This window comes from Furipterus horrens, unplaced genomic scaffold (genome assembly GCF_987537825.1).
Source record: "Furipterus horrens unplaced genomic scaffold, mFurHor1.1.pri manual_scaffold_4, whole genome shotgun sequence".
Taxonomy (NCBI): domain Eukaryota; kingdom Metazoa; phylum Chordata; class Mammalia; order Chiroptera; family Furipteridae; genus Furipterus; species Furipterus horrens.
Window position 1 is genome coordinate 39,336,439 of NW_028327174.1, and position 17,898 is coordinate 39,354,336.

The 17,898-nt window shown below is 35.0% G+C and overlaps 1 protein-coding gene across 10 annotated transcripts in view; it reads right to left on the reverse strand.

The window, feature by feature from the left end:
* Positions 1-17,898, reverse strand: part of CAPRIN2 (caprin family member 2) — a 36,637-nt gene that overhangs the window by 15,395 nt on the left and 3,344 nt on the right. For 8 of the 10 annotated variants that reach the window (XM_090272977.1, XM_090272976.1, XM_090272975.1 and 5 more), the window contains exons 3-11: positions 17,878-17,898; positions 15,608-15,694; positions 11,553-11,791; positions 10,263-10,345; positions 6,834-7,001; positions 5,530-5,573; positions 3,980-4,657; positions 1,625-1,747; positions 368-449 (exon numbers count right to left, since the gene is read on the reverse strand). The exon at positions 17,878-17,898 is cut by the window's right edge and continues 42 nt beyond it. In XM_090272977.1, the coding sequence (XP_090129103.1) occupies positions 368-449; positions 1,625-1,747; positions 3,980-4,657; positions 5,530-5,573; positions 6,834-7,001; positions 10,263-10,345; positions 11,553-11,791; positions 15,608-15,694; positions 17,878-17,898 (1,525 nt within the window). The remainder of the gene's footprint in view (positions 1-367; positions 450-1,624; positions 1,748-3,979; positions 4,658-5,529; positions 5,574-6,833; positions 7,002-10,262; positions 10,346-11,552; positions 11,792-15,607; positions 15,695-17,877) is intronic. The other 2 variants (XM_090272973.1, XM_090272978.1) reach the window with 2 other exon arrangements.

A 17,898-nucleotide genomic window follows, 5' to 3' on the forward strand; every position in this document is an offset into this window, starting at 1 on the left:
CACCGAGGTAATTTCACTCATAATCAGGATCTAAAAGCTTCAACACTAGATTTATAAAGTTAAAAGGAAGCAAGCAACTTCTAGTCAGAATTCACTCCAAGAACATAAAAAATTGCTAAAACAGATATTGTGCACTTCCATTCACCCATCTGGAAACTTCCTCTAAAATGCAAACAGGTCAGTCAAGTACACTAATATCCTAATGGGAACTTACGCATATGTAACTGATAACAGATGGATACACTTAGAATAAGTTAACACATAGACACAGTTTAACCCTTATAATATCTACAGTAAAATTATTTGTAGAAAAAATAATTGCTAGATCTGTAGCTGTTTGTTCCAAGCCTGAAAAATGGTTACATACCTACTGGGCTATCTGGAGTAGCTGAAGGCGGCTGTGACGATGGAATTGCACTTGAAGGTTTGTCAAAATCCAGAATAGATTCCTAAAGTCAAGTTTTTAAATAATGAATAGAAGCAAAATTTATTCATTTAAAAGCTATTACTATAGATTTATTCATGATGTTGTCCATAGCTTATTAGCTATAGGAATCTCGCTAATTACTATCTTAAAAGGTTAATAACTTAAATCTTTACAAAAGCAGAAATTAAGAGTCAAAATTTAAAACTAAAGTAACTGTCAAACTTTAAGATGGTGTCAAGTTTTAAAACTATAATAGTAATTCTAACACCTTCCTTGGAAACCTCCTGACTTGAGGTCTTAAAGACATTAATCCTAGTATAGATTGAACCCTCACTTTTATTATACCACAAACAATGACAGGGCCTAATTATTTTTATCTCAACCTCAAACTATCTCAGGCTATTAAATACTTTCATGATGAGCAGCCATTCTTTTCCATCACTTGCCTATCTTGGTTCTCCCAGAAATGTTTCCAACCTTTTGAGTTCTTAAGTTATACACTTGTAGTGATCATTTATTTATCTTCAGATAATCTGAAGGGATGAGCAATTCTCTCAATTTACAAATTAAGTAGAGGGATGGAAGCTAAATAACTTGCCATAGATTCTATAGCTGGTAAATAGGCAGAAGAGGGATTTAACCATGGGTCTAATTCCAAAGCTCAAGATCTTTTTGCTGCACAAAAGTATCCTATTTGTCTATTTTATCCCTCAGTAATATCACACTATTCTGAAATTCTGTATGTCTGTATAACACAATTTAACATTTAACTACTGGCTTAATACAAGTTCACAATCTTGTACAAGTGGAATATAAACTCCTTACAGGCAATGAATGTGTTGTGATTTTGCAAGCACAATGGCACCTACCAGAATACCAAGCATAGAGTAGGCTCTCACCATCTCAGTGGAAACTACTGATGATCTATAGCAGTACTAGTATATGAGCACTTTAAGCTTTTTACGTGTTTAATTAATTTTATTACAACAAACATGAATAGAAACTATTATTCTTATTTTTAAAAGAAACTGAGACGGAGTTAAGTAACTTTCCTAAATTCTCAGAGCTAGGAAGTGGCAGATTCGTTCTTTCAGAACACCAGGATCTACACTCTGCACAACTTCATTATAATGCTTCAGATCAGGAACAAGTAGTCCCATGAATAGCATTTCAGATTCACTTAATAATGACTCATACTTGCATAAAGTTACAGGTTCCTTGAATCTGGATCATCAGATCCTGCAGTTTTTCTTTCCTCAATCCTGGATCCTTCGGAAGAGTAGAGGAAGAACCTACAGGCTGATGCATAGGCTTAGGCACCTACAAGACAAAGCAATAATGTATTAAAAGTAAAATTCAAATTCAATAACCTAATTCAGGAGACTTAAGCCTAGCCTTACATCTAAATGAAATCAAAACCTAGAACAATGCTCATGTATCAGATTTATCACACGTAAAAAATTTCCACATAAATGCATTTTCTAAATAATCTAATCAAACTCTAAAACATGTTTTTCCCCTTCAGAACAACTTTAATGAAAATCTTTCTAAAACATCCTCTTTTTTAAGGAAAGACCCAAAATAACAGGCCTTCCCTGATAGGAAATTCTTTCATTATGAACATTAGTTACCTTAAGTCTTCTAGGATAAGATGAAACTGACTATAAGACACACCAATGATTTATTTTATTTCAAGGGAAAAAAATTAGGATGTAAAGATATATACATATACATCCTGGATTTGAGGAAACAGACTGTTCTATTTTGTAAGAAAGGAAGTATACTTTGAGGGCTAATGGTGTTTATAAGGTGGTTAGCCCTCATGCTAAATGGCTTCAACTTGCTGCATACCCTGAATTAGACCAAATGTTTACAGCTACTTTTTACAGCTGTCAGCGTGCCTCTCCCTATCAGCACCTCTTCTCCAACTTTTAATATATTCAGAAGTCACACAGTTACTTTGTCAAAGTGTCGTATAAAATAAGAGTTAATAGACCCTAAGTGAATCAATGAAAAGCTCTCTTAAGATAAAAGTATGAGCGTTAGTGCTTAACTTCATGTTATCTAGTCTTTTGTCTTTGAACTCTATTTTGCCCTTGACTGTACTTACTCACGTTCTAGACAGCTGAGATTGCCAGACAGATACAGAGACAAATACTGTATTATATACAGAAGTGTCCTCTCAGTCACTGAAAGACCTTGCAACTTCAGTATAATACTGTCTGTGTCATAAAAGCAAATTAAATGAATTCTGACCTTTCTAACTCAATACCCCAATTTTAAATTATTCAGCAAATAGTATGGTATAATATTCTGATACAGTAAATGCTCAACACTGCTATGCTCAGTGGAATTTTAAGTTGGGTATTTTTAAACAGCTTTATTGAGGTATAAAACTGGGTTTTTAAATACAAGTTTCTCAAAATGGCTGACATATTACAATTACTGTATGTGATATGTGGTTAATGAAATAAAGCTATCAATCTTCTGCAGGGTCTGGAAGAAGCTAAAATTAATATCAGCACTTGAAGAAAAGAGGAAAAGAGGAAAGCAAAAGGAGACAAGTAACTCTAAAATTGTCTTCCCAGGTAGAACAGAGGTGGGGGTAATTTATTTATAAAATCATTGCTTCAATATCCCTAAGCAAAATGTTCTTCACACCATTAGAGGACCAAAGATTTATCAGAAAACTCTCGGATAAAATGGCATGAAAGTGCAGAGATGAAGAACACTGGGAGAATTAAAAGTTCCCATTTCTTAGCAAACAAGGTGGTACCATGTTTGCATTTAAATAGTGGTACATAAATTACAATTTAATAAAAAGGTCACACTAACTAGCATTGTATTCAAGGATTATTCATTATAAGCCTTCTTAGCTTCCTGTAATAGGTTATCATTTATAGAATGAGGCCTTATATTTAAACTAAATCTCAAAACTTAATTCCAGAATATTTAATGCCTATAATTTCCATCTCCTGAAAACGCTTATTTTGAAACAGAAATGGAAAACAAATTCAGATTGTTCCCCAATTTCTGGAATATCTGCAACCACCATGTACCTTCTTCACAGAGCACAGGCTAATCTGAGTGACTACAAATGCGTGAAAGAGAAGCAAGAGAATACAGAAAGGTGTGACTTGTGTCAGAAAGAGTCACTTATGTGCCAGTGGAAGATAACAAATGAAATAGAGTATAACAAGTCCCCCACCCTGGGACATGCATTTACATTTCTCACTTGTTACATTATGGGCTTGTCTCAGCTATCCACTATTTTGATGTCATACCATGTCGTTAAATTTTTGGCATTGAAATAGTATCTCCTCGTTGTGTAATTTTCATCTTAGGCAAGGCTCCACAGATGGATTAGGTCTACTTACAATTTTCAAGGGAAAAAATAATTTACACATTAAAGAACTAAGTGAAATACTGTATACGTTAATTTAACATGGGTTTTGTTGATTTTTTTTTTTTTAAGAGAACGTTAAAAGTTATTATTACCACAACTCATTTACGTCTACATTGCCAGAAACAAACTGATACAGATCAACTCACATCTTTGGGTTCTAGGTTAAACCTCCTGGGCAGGAGCTGGTCATTTGGTATGAGGCTTCCTGCAGCTCCACCCCAGGACGCTGGAGAAACCTGGGATGGTGGTGTTAAAGGGTGTTTCTGATTCTCAACTTTGTTTTCCCAGGATTTAGGAGTCTCTGGCTGTCTTGAATCCTGTTCTGCACACATGGGGGTGACCCATGACTTGCTGGTGTCCTGTTCACTCTGCAGAGAAGGTGTCCAAGACTTGGCAGTTTGTTTCTTTGGATCTTGTTCTTTCTGCAGCTGACCTGGCCAACGCTTTGTTGTCTCCGGCTTCTTCTGTTCCTCTTGAGTACTTCCTGCTTTGGATTTAGGAGCTTCTTGCTTCCACTGGCTAGGAGTTATCTTGGGTTTGGAGACATCCTGCTTCTTCTGTTCTTCCTGCGAAGTGGACCTGAGTTTCACAATCTCCTGTTTCCTCTGCTCTAAGAAAACTGCAGGCTTTGCTAGCTCCTGGTGCTTAATAGAAGACTCCCAAGACTTAAAGGATTCCTGTTTCCTCTCCTTGCCATCTGGTTCTGTAAGCATATCCCAGCATTTGGGGAGATTTGGTTTTCTAGCATAACCTGCTTCCCAAGACTGCTTTTCATCCTGTTTGCTTGAATAATCTACTTCTGTTATGTAGCGTCTGTTAAGAAACTAGACCAGAGGAAAAATGTGCTGAGTCACAGACTTTATGGAAGACCTTGAGGGGAACAGTGAACCACTGGTCCAAACCATTGTGCTAATAGGAAACTTCTGTCCTTATTATACATGAAAAGACTGTCCTACTTTCTTGTCCATTCCTTTTCCCTCAATTCACAGAAATACAAACTTTGATATTTAAAAAATAGCATCTGTATTTGACTGGCAGAGTTGCAATTACCTTGATAAAAGCATCTGAATCAAGTATGTGGCACCACGATGTGCAGTTTTTAGCGGTCTTATGTGAGTCAATTACAGACTGCTATTTTCAAGTTTGTATTTCCGACTACCCACCTGACACCCTTAAACATTAAAACAGAGGAGAGTCCAACTACACAAAGTTATGCTGTTTAACCTTAAGTCTTATGTTTCCTGAATTACCAGACTTTTATTTCCATTATGTATCAGTCAATACTATGATTTTACCTCTTCCATTCTTTTCAGCTTCTATGAATTTTAATGTCATTTTGGAACAAACTAATAGGCTCTTCTGTTACTAATCAGAGTAAATTTTGGAGAGAGCAATATTCTACCCATTTTTAAATGCTAACACAATGGCAAAAAACAACAACATCTTGTAAGTAATTTAGAAGTTAAGCTGGTTCCTTTATTCCTCACAATAACCACATGAGGCAGGAATTACTATCATCCCCATCTTATGCATGAGGATAACAGACACAGATATCTTGCCTGAAGTCACTAAGCTAGTAAACTACAGAGCCAGGATTCAAGCTTAAGCAGTCTAGCTCCACAGCATTAACTCCCAATCACAACACTACACAAAAGTTCAAAAACCAAAATCAGCAAATTACCTTCCAGTACCTTACCTCTTGTGGTTGTATCTCTGGTTGTGTAAGTTGCACAAGAGACTCTGGGAGGATAAAATAAATATTGAATAAATACAAGGTAAACTATGATAAGTTTTCAAACTCATTACAAGTAATTCATTCTAGCAACGTATTTCAGAAGAGTTATAGAAAAGGATAGTAAGCCCTGGCTGGTGTGGCTCAGTGGATTGAGCACTGGCCTATGAACCAAAGGGTTGCCAGTTCAATTCCCAGTCAGGGCACATGCCTGGGTTGCAGGCCAGGTCTTAGTTGGGGGTACACGAGAGGCAACCACACAGTGGTTTTTCTTCCTTTCTCCCTCCCTTCCCCTCTCTCTAAAAATAAATAAGGACAGTAAAATTAAGTATATTCATAACAGGAGTAATTCTCACGATTGCTTGTTGGTCCATAGCTTATGGTCTAAAGATTAGTTGAAGCTAATAGCTCTCCTCATACAAGATGCTCTTCTAAAGTCTAGTTAAAAACTCATTTCTGATTGAAAATAAGACTATCTCCTCTGACGCACAAACAGCTTCTTTCCAGTTGAAATTACAACTCCAGTTCCATGGGGTAAAAATTAGTTATCTCAGTCTGAAATACAGCCTTTAAAGGCCTCCTACAGCAGTTTAAGGTTGGGAGAAGGGTGAGGGAGTGAAGATACTGAAGCATTGGATTTCATATTAAGAACTAAGAGAAAGTGAACATGAGAAATGACTTGAATCTCACTAGTGGCTTCCAGAACCCTTCTGGACTACCACCTTAGAAGTGGTATTTCTTAAATAAATCCAGCTTCAACAAATGAAAGCAAGTGTGCCATTTACTCAAAGTATTTTTTTCCCCAAGAAAAATGGAATTTTGAATAAATCCATTTCCTTTACTGAAAATATATTTATTTTGGCAATTTTTTCACAAATCAATATGGTAACCTTAGGTTATTTAGACTCTTCTTCTACTATAGTATTGGATTCTACTATAACTTACATTTTAAACAACTTCAAATGAAATTATCCTACTAATAGTTTAACAAAGAGATTCAAACTCAATAAATGTCTCATTTTAACAGTGTATAGTACTCTCTTGTAATAAGGTATAACCTGATGTTTTTATTAAGGTTCATAGAAGGGAAATCATGGTAATAAAGTCTAGAGATGTTTTCCAAACCAATGCTTATCCTACAGCAAGTAAAGATTTCCATGCATGCAGCTGCTGACAAATTAAAATAAGGCAATATTTCACAATGATTTGACTCATTTTGGTTGTTAAAAATGCAACCACTATAAAGAATGTCAGAGATCACAACAAACCTGACTCTTTGACAGATTCAGTCTTCAATAATTGTTTTTTCTTCTCTGATTTTATTAGTATTTCTTCCTCCAATGATACTTCTTTTTCCTGAGCATTTTTTGGAACTGGTATACTTTCAAAATATCCTGAGTTTAGCAATTTAGACAGCAGATCTTTCATATGTTTGTCTAAGAAAGAGTGATTAAGATTTATTATTATATAACCTAAAAGGTCATGGAAAGTTATTTAAAACAGAAACCCTAAAATAATTTTATCCTAATTATAGTGTCATTATAACATTCTACATTGAGGGGATTCAAAGAACTGGTCAGTGCCATGGAAAGCAAATACGCAGTCCATCTTTATGTCAGGCTGAATCAATATAAATTTTAAAGATCAGAATCCCAAAGTTTAGCAAGTCACTTAAGTTTCTCTGGGTCTCCATTTCCACTATTTGAGAAATGACTAAAAATCAGGGATCCTTATCAAAGACTCTAAAATGTTACAAAAGCACACATTATTCCCTGAGCTTAAAAAAGTCATTTCTCCCATCTGCTCTCAAGACATCACAACTAGCAATTACTCTTTCTTCCCCAATTAAGGATTTAGAGAAGTAGAAGTTCCTCGGACTTTACCATTAGAAAACCCTATCTTAAAACAATCTCTAAAGGATTTTTTAACTACAAAATTATATAATAAGGCTTTACTCTTCAGTTTTGCTTTATGTCACTCCTAGCACATCACCATTTGATGTACAAGAAAAATCTTAAAATGATGTTAAAGTCACTATACCATAAATAGGTCTAAAGTCTATTTTATTTTTAATATCCACTAAAAAATATAATTTCCAAATTAAGCAGAGTTCTCAGACTTGATTTGGGTCTATTATTCTTTCCACAGAAGTACTATGACATAGATTTCATCGTTTTGTTTTGTTTTTTAAGTAAATCAACTTTGAGATATAATTTACAAACAACAAAATTCACCCATTTTAAATACACAGGATGGTCATGTTAACTTCCACTAGAACAATGATATAGAACATTTTCATCAACTCAAAAAGTTCCCTCATGTCCCTTTTGTAATCAATCCATCCCTCCACTCCCTGGCCTGTAACACTCTAGTTATCTTCTCTAAAATTTCATATAAATGGAATCATGCAATATATACTCATTATTTTTGTCTGGCTTCTTTCACTCAGCATAATTATTTTGAGATTTATCCATGTTGTTGCATATATGAATACTTCATTCCTTTTTTTATTGCTGAGCAGATTCCACTGTATGGATATACCACGGTTTGTTTATCAATTATCAGTTGATGTACACCTGGGCTGTGTTCAGCTTTGGACTATTATGAATAAAGCTGATATGAATATTCATATACAAATACTTATATGAACATGTTTTCATTTCTCTTGGGTACTAAAAATAGAACTGTTTGGTTATATAGTAAGTGTACACTTAATTGTATAAAGACTGCCAAACTATTTTCCAAAGTGTTTGCATTATTTTGCATTCTAACCAAGAAATAAATTTCTGTGATTGTAATTTGAAACGACTTAGAAATTTTGTTACTTATATATACTTAAAGTATTTTAGGTATATTTTATTGACTATGCTATTACAGTTGTCCTAATTTTTTCATTATTTTTTTCAAGTAAGTTTTCAATTTCTTGCTCTTTCTCTTCTCCTTCTGGCATCCATGTGATTCAGATGTTCGCCCTTTTAGAGCTGTCCCAGAGTCTTCTTAAACTCTCTTCAATTTTTTGAATTTTTGTTTCTTCATTTTGTTCTGGATGAATGTTTATTTCTTCCTTATGTTCCAAATCATTGATTTGAACTGAGGCTTCCTTCCCATCACTATTCGTTCCTTGTATATTTTTTATTTCATTTTGTATAACCTTCACTTCCTTTATTTTGTGGTCATACTCAATCATTTCTCTGAGCATCCTTATCACCAGTGTTTTGAATTCTTCATCTGATAAGTTGGCTATATTCTTTTCATTTTGTTCTCTTTCTGGAGTTTTTATCTGTTCTTTCATTTGGGCCACAGTTCTTTGTCTCCTTAATTTGACAATCTCCCTGTATTTGCCTCCATGTCTCAGGAAGAGCTGTTGCACCTGTTACGTTGTAAGGGGTAGAGTCTTAGGTATTTGTCAGTGCTAGGTGACCCATTTCACCACTTTGTAGTACTATATGTGGGAGAAGGGTCAGAGAGGGAACAATGTTGTTTGCTTGGCACTCACCCCATTTCCAGTCATTTCACCCACTTTCTGTATGCAACTGGCGCCCCTCTAGCTGTTCCCCTGGTGATGGTTCCCAGAGTAGATGGGTTTGTGTATGTTCTAGGACTGTGGGGGCCCTATAAATGGACTCTCCTGAAAGATGGGCAGTTTCTTCCTCCGCCTCAACCCTCACCGGTTTTCACAGCCAGAAATTAAGAGGCTGTATTTTTCCCATTTCTGGAACCAAGAGCTGCGTGGCCTAGCCTGGGGCTGGCCTCGCTCCGCAGGTGTTCCTCCTGGCTTTTATTTGCCACACGTGAATGCAGGACCACTAGTTCTGCCACCAAAGCTGCAGCTGCTGCCTCGCTACTGCCTTGGCTCCACCACACTGTGTGTCCTCTCTGCTCCAGCTCCCCAGCTCTGCCCCTCCTACCAGTCTGGATGAGTAGGCCTTCTTTAAATCTTGATTGTCAGACTTCCATACAGTGCAATTTTCTGGCAGTTCTGGTTGATTTCTGTTCTGAGGTAGTTATCCTTCTTGTGGTTGCCCAAGGAGGTGAAGAGTATCTGCCTATGCCTCCATCTTGGCCCAACATCTTAAGAGTATTTTTTAAAGGAAGCAATCACTATTAACAAAAATGTTTACGAGATTTGAATGAGTTTTCATTATCTTAAGCTAGCACACAAAACTATGTACTTTATGACTGGCCATTTGTACTTGGTCATTGGGCCAAAGTCTGTTTAAGAAGTCAAAAGAACTCTTTCTCTCCAGCTCATTTCCAGATCAATAGACAATGATGCTTCAGTAGACTATGTAGCCAAACTATTCATATTTTCTTAGGTCGATCTGGTAGATAAACCTTGACATTAACTATGTGTGGATTTAAGATTCTTAAATAGAACAGGTACAACGATGCAGAATAAAGAACTGAACTCCAAAATGGTCAAGCTAGTATTAAAGCTAGCACTAGACCTTAGCTCTTGTTTCCAAATCATAGTGACTTTCCACTTCAAAACTCTCCCTAGTTTCCATTTTAATGAGTGCAATTATAAACATCTGCTTTTAACAGAACTAAACACAGAGATCATTCTTCAGATAAATATAGTATTGTCAGACATGTAAGTTCTAATGGTCTGACAGTTTCAATCCTCAGTATTATTCTAAACTTCTAGACATTAAGTTTAGTATTTACTGCATAAGCCCAGAGTAGAGAAAACTCACATGTCGTTCCTACCACTGCTTTCTCACTACCTTCCAAAAGGTCCCAAAAGTACAAGGATGACTGTTCCATCTGGTCTTCAACACTGATAAGGAAAAGCAGAAGCAGAACAAAGTAGCTTTAGAGGTATATATATATGGAGCAGTACAATTTATACAATTAACCCATAAACAGTCAAGACGTCCAATGCTAATTTTGTCTTCTTACTCTTTGAAAATAGGAAATTATGATTTTATAAAAGATGACTAAATTTTAAACCATTTATGGATTCCAAGTGTAAATGCTTTTCCTCAAAACAACCAAAATAAAGATTTTTACCAACTACAGCTATTAAGGAATAGACCAAAAAGAGTTTAAAGCTGTCAATGCAATAGCATTCATTATCAAGCTTATGTCCTAAATTAAAGAACAGTGGAATGAAAATATTAAGAGCTTCATTTAACTTTAAAGAGAGCAGCTTATTTTTCAAATTATATTCACTTACATGTCACTCCCTGAATCCACTGAAGTGAATAGGAGAAGGAAAACACCAAATAGGAGTAGACGATCAGAATGGGAATAAATATATATATGGCTGTCTATAGGTAATTAAGAGTTTCATTAGGTTTCTTCCTGATACAAGGTTGATTTCTAATAACAGTTGAAATCTAACTCTGGTTTAGCATGGCTCACAGACACAACATTGGAATAATATGTACCTAATAAAGCAAAAGCACAGACATCTGTTCATTAGCTACTTTATTTCATCAAAGCAAGAATAGAAAATGGATAGCTGAAAGGGGAAAATGTTGAGTAGCCTCCATTTGCTGGTTTTGTATTTTAAAACATCAGGTTTGTTTCTCCATATTTATTCACAGCACAAGAACACCAAATAATTCTCACTTTAAATCTTTAACGATACTGACCAAGTTAAATTTTATTTACCTCCACTTAATTACAGCAGTAAAAAGGCAAAGACTCTCAGGTAATAAAACTGTCTGAGATAATTATAAAAAAAAAATTTAAGAATATACATAATTAGTGTTATGGTTAATACTTGTATAAGGTTAAAACTTGATGATTGCACACTTTTTTTAATCAGTGTTACAATAAAGAAGTATGTTAATATGGTCAGTCAAATTCACTTTCCTCCTAGATAGTCTATCAACACTGTCAGAGTCTAGGCAGGTCCATATTTCCCATGTAGAATCAAATTAATGTTTCCTTAATTATTAAATATATCTATATATTTATATTTATATAAGCTAAAGTGTTATGTGTTATACTTCAGAAAAATATTTTTATTAGCTTACCTCAGACTTTCATTTCTTTCAGGGCAGGTCAGCTTTGAAAATTTAATGAGGTAGTCAAGTTCTTTTAAAGGCAAATGCACTGCACCATTCAATCCCTCTTTCAAGTCTTTCTGTACATGTTCCTGCATCAAGTTCTGTAATACATACTGAACTTGAAGTATGGTGCAAAGTTTTTTCTTCTCAGCCTCAAGTTTTAGCATGTGCTCCCTTCTCTGGGCCTTCTTCTGAGCTTTAAGTAGCTGTTAAAACAAATGCTAATTAGGCTGACAATTCTCCACCACTCATATTACCAACTGTAGTTTAAAAATATCTAATCCCAGAGAGTTGAGATTAAATTATAAATCTCACATACAGGGTGGGCAAAGTAGTTTACGGTTGCAAGTACCCAAAACATAGTTTATTCTTATATTATTATTTATTAATTATTGTATTATTTATTTGTATTACAACTCCTGTATATAATACCAGCTGTGAAATTGATAAATTCATTTAGCACTGATTCCTTCTTTAGCTTAAGAAGCCACTGAGTGATACACTGGTTTGTCTTAGGTAACCAGAGTCAAGGGAGTCCAAATATCTGACTCAACTCCAGGCTATATCTAGTACCCCTACTACCACCATGATGAGAAGCAAAGTACCTATCACTGATGTCCATATTAACCCAAAGGTTTTACTTTTCCATATTTATGTATATCAAGCATTTTAGACCAAATATTTTAAGAAAATGCTTCACTTTGTTTTGGGTGTTTTTTAAAAATCTCATGTTCCAAGAGAGGAATGTTTAAACTATAATAGTCAGTTTTCAACCAACCAAAGATGACTGATTAAAGAATAAGAAAACGAAATCCAAACAGAAATAAAATGTCTTACAAATGTAATGCCAAGAAACAACCACAGCAAGCGGGCTTATTTTAAAAGTAAAATTAAGAGATATTTTCATAATTGTCAGTTGAGATGAAGCTGTATCTTCCAATATTTAGCTGATAAAACTCATAGGAAATTAGTGTCTACTCTAAGTCTCAGAAATATAATACCTTAAAGTCTGACATAAAAAACACATCAGTCCCAGAAATGGTTTCCCATTTAAAAAAATAAAAAGTACTATATCTCCACTAAGAAACCTAAAAGCTCTTTTCTTCCCATAGTTTGTTTCTTTGATTCTAATGTTCCTTCATACTGGATGTTGTCTAAGGTATGAAGATTAAAAGAACAAAAGAAAAATCTAAAAGATTTTTCTTCTGGATGGGGGGAAAAGCTCAGGAAAAAAAAATTATGGCACTATTAATTCCTTTCTAGAGGGTATGAAAACAACTTAATAAATCTGACTCATGCTACTATCGGGATGAAAGAGATTAGAGATGAAATAAAATTTTGAAAATGAGGAACAGGCTGGTTGGAGGTTATGTGGGGAAGAATATTTTCTTCAAGATGGCAAAGGCCCAGAAAAGCTATTCCAAGACTTCAATATGGACTTACAGCAACAATAATTAGCCAAAACTACTACAGGAGCCTCAGTTTCTGCTTATGAAGAGAAAAAGTATAGAGATGGCAAGTCCAGCTATCCGAGACAGTGGGGTCCTCCTGGACACAGGCTCATGCTGGGACAGGGAAAGACAGCTGAAGACACCTTCAGGGCTGTATCACATGACTGCCTCAGACTCTCATTGCCATCTCCCAAGGCTGAATTAGGTGTTCTCACAGGCCCATGCCATCCTGAACCTCCCCTATCAAATTATCCGTTACATTAAATAGTTATCTTGCTATTTATCTGTACCACCACCACCCCCGCCTTGGGCTTCAGCTCCATGACAAAGATTATGTATTAATCTGTTGTTCACTAGTGCCCAGCATAGAGCTTGACACATGGCAGGGCTTCATGGACTTGCTGACTCAATCAAGTATCAAGTAAGAAAGCATGTTGTCTCCTAGATTATAATCAGATGTTCATGTCACAAAAAAATGACTGACAACAGACTATTTCTCCACATTTATCTATAAACTAAGAAGTCAGGTTACATTTTCTTCTCCCAGTTGAGAACTGGTTTGGGAAGATCTGAAGTATAAACTGCTATCAACCAATAATATTGAATAATAAAATTTATTTTCTGAACCATGACATAGAATGATAAATCCCCACCAAGGGGCAGAGCTCACATCACGAACACAAAGAGAAATGTGGCTGGGCTGAACAGGAAGGCTTTCAGCTTTAGTTTGAAGGGAACAAAGAAAATGTTACACAAACTGTAAAACTAGCTATCATAGAAGAGGTTTGACAAAAGAGACAGTTTAGTAAAAGGAGAGATCAAAAAGTACTAGGCTGGAAGGTACTGACAAGCACTTCTAGGGTCTTGCTTCATGAAGGCCCACTCCCAAGTACTTACGCAGCTCACCTAAAGTGAAAGTAAATCTAAGGAAAAATAATCTCATACATAACAACAAAATTTGGTGGGTTGGAAGCTACCTCTAGACTATAGCAGTGGAAAAACATGTAATAAATAGGTACCATATCCATGATATAAAGTAGAGAATACAGTTTTTAGGAAAAAAAGTTAGGCCCTACCTTCACTCTACCACTTATTGGCCATATGACTTTGAAGAAGTTCCTTTTGTTCTGAGCTTCAGATTCCTTACCTGAAAAATGGGGCTATTTATATCTACTTCCTAGGTTGCTGTAAAAATCAAGTGAACTTTAATAAGTGCCTAGCACATGGAAAGTGCTTTTTTTTAAAAGATTTACATTAAAAAAAAAGACACTATATACTGAAAAAATAAACACCTAAATGGAAAACTAAAATTTGATAGGGTAACTTTGAGTAGAGTGCCAGCAGAGAATTTTTAAGTATTACAAAAGTACACTTCCAACCATCCAAACAGAAGGATGGTATTAATGATCTATGGACCAAAACTAAATAAACTTAACATCTTTGGGGGTGGAGAGAGATAGAGAATCAATCAAACAAGAAAAAAATTGACCTAAAAGTATTTATCTAAAATAGACTATAAATATTTAATAACTGTGGGATTAACAGTAAGTACTAAAATTAAGTGATATATGAGTGAACATGAGTTTAAATATGCTATGGTTGACAAAAAGAGCTAATATCATCTTAAACTTACATTAAGTATCCAGAAAACAGAAGGTAGTGACTCTATACTAGGCTAGTTTAAATTTATACACTACCTTCAAGAGTTACTTAAGGCAGACATCCAGAAGAGAACAACTCAGGACTGTATTACAAGGATTAAGATGGTAGATCTCTTCAGCCTAGAAATTATGCTTTGAGTTTTTGGTGGGGTTTTTTGGAGGGAGAGGTTAGGAGGGGTGCACAAATGGTTGATGACACAGGAATGGAGAAGAGAATTCCAGTTCACCATACCAAAATAACCAAAAAGTAGAAGACACTACCTTATGAGACATGCTTCCCAAACCAGAAATGAATTTACAAAAAAATTTCAATTGTAAGAACATGATCTCTAAAGGGCGTCCTAAGATTCTAAAACAGTGAAGGATACTTCATTATTTCTGAATGGTCTAGACTTCACATTAATTACTGATTATATCTGTCAGAGATAAAAGTCTGAATTGCCAGGATAGAGAACCTAACAAGTGAGACCAGACTTACTCTAACATAAATCATAAGTATTCCTGGTAATAATTGCCATAGTTTCAAGAAGAGTTTATCAATTCTGTTTCTGAATATGTTAAATTATGCTAAACTTACAAGCCTGTTGTATATAAATTTACTGGCCTATATTGTAAAATATATTTAATAAATATATTCATTAAAAGTTTTGATTCCCTTCTTAGTGATTTCTATAATTCCATAGTGAAATAATACACATAATTAGATAACTAATACTTTATTCACAATGTCTCATATTCAGATGTCATTTATGTTCTCTTCAGGCTCTGGAAATCTGGAGTAACTATCCTCAACCACCATCCACAATAAAATATCAGCAGGAAATAGATGAATGGTAACCAAATACCATTATTAGACACTGACATTTTCTTCAAGAACTGGTTTTAGGAAAAGCAAAGCAAACATACTTACATCTTGGCTCAGTCCTGAAAAGGTTTTCTGAAGCTCCTTGGCAAATTCTAAGTTATGTAGCACTTCTTCATATTTCTCTACTGCTTCCTACCAAATAGGAGAAGAAAACACCAATTCTGAGAACCTCTAAGAACAAATATTTCAAAATAAACATTTCTTAAAAACATAAGAGGAGACTTAAGACTTTAAAAATTAGTCATTTACTATATGTAATCAAAAAAGTAGAAAAACTATCTGGAAGTTATACAAAGTTAAATTTATATAGAAATCTAAGCCATAGTAATAATGATGATAACTATAATAGGACCAAGTCCCTATAGATAAAGTCTAAGGTCAGAGAGGCCTATGGGTTTTAAGAGCACTGAACCAATAGGATTTCTGTCAATATTCATCTAGTACTCAAATATATTACACAAGTAACAAAATGAGGATCACACAGATGAATAAGCAACTTCAAGAAATTTATATTATGGTGGAAGAGACTTGGAAACAATTACCTATAACAGACAAAATTAAATAAGACTGTAATAGAAATACTGTAAATTTAAAGGGGTAAAATTGAAAATGTGTGAGGAAGCTATTACAGTAATGCAAATGAAAGATGACATGGCTTGAACCAGGATAACAGAAGCAGAATTTATCAAAAATGGTCATTTCCTAAATTTATTTTGAAGGTTGAACTGATCAAACTTGCTAATGGGCTAGATGTAAAGTATGAAGAGAACGATGAGAAATTCTCCAAGGTTTTTAGGCAACTCCGTCCTTCTAGACCATCAAGCCATTAACTGATATAGCTAAAATTAAAGGGGGTACAGGTTTTGGGGAGCAGGGTGAAATCGGGTATCAAATACGCAACTGGACATAAGAAAACTAATCTATTGGCAATATAAAGCATATTGCTCAAAAGAGAAATCAAAGTTAATATTACAGAACAACAAGTGGTTATAAAGGCAGTAAGAAATACTGAGACTAAACTTTGCCTGGCTGGAGCTCTGAAATAGAGCATGTCCTTGACATTTCTTAGAAAGCTATCATGAGACTCACCAACCTCCCCACTCTTACCCCCCATATTCGCCCCAAATCAACAATACTGCCATAATAGAACACTTTCTTCAATGATATTGACACAATCAAAAGTTTTATCACTTTAAAAAATACTGAATATACCATGACTACTTGAAAACAAAGCCATGCTGAAATGCTGGGTGTCCAGCTAAGTCTCCTCACCAGCTATGTGAGCACATCATTCTCAGAGCTCACACAATTCAAATTTGTGCCTCTGCAAAATTATATTTTACTACATCACAATAATTCAAGGCCAGTGAAGAAGACAATGTGGCAAGGGAGAAGTCCTTGAATGCCAAAATCTTCATTGAAAAAGATAAAAGACAATAGATGTACTAGCAAGAGCAAATAACTTTTAGATTAATTTGTCCCTTCTTAGCCAGGGGTTGTGATCAAGTCAAAATGGCAAACATCAATGAAACCTTTTTTTTAATATATAATTCCATATTGCAAAAGCTCTCCTCCACCAAATTAGATAAAATTTGCAATTACCAGGTATACCATGGACATGTTAAACAACATTTTTCAAAGTTATAAATAGTCCAATATTTATAGTAAGGTTTAAAAAAGGCCAGATATCACTCTTCTTTTTTTGGCCTATGAATTTTTAGTCTCATAAAGTCTAGCAGTTTTATTAAGAAAAGGAAACCAATTGCAGCACTGTTTACAATAGCTAAGTGCTGGAAACAACCTAAGTGCCCATCTGTAGATGAGTGGATCAAAAAACTGTGGTACATTTACACAATGGAATACTATGTAGCAGAAAGAAAGAAGGAACTCCTGCCATTTGCGACAACATGGATGGAACTAGAGAGAATTATGCTTAGTGAAATAAGCCAGGCAAAGAAAGAAAAATACCATATGATATCACCTAATACAGGAAACTAAAGAACAGCACAAACAAAGGAACTAAATAGAACAAAGAGCAGAATAGCAGTCAATAGGGGGGAGGGGAGAGGGAGAGAAGGGGGATAAGTAAGGGAAGGGTTTAGTCAAAGAACCCGTATAAATGACTCATGGACATGGACAACGGGGAGGGATATGATTACGGGAGAGGGGGTGGGTTGGGTGGGGGAGAGAAATTGGGCGAAAAGGGGACAACTGTAATTGAAAAACCAAAAATAAAAAAAATAAAAATAAATAAATAAAAAAGAAAAAGAAAAGGAAACCAGCAATTCTGACCAAAAAACTATAAAATCACTTACCAACTGGTCTGGATTAAGTTG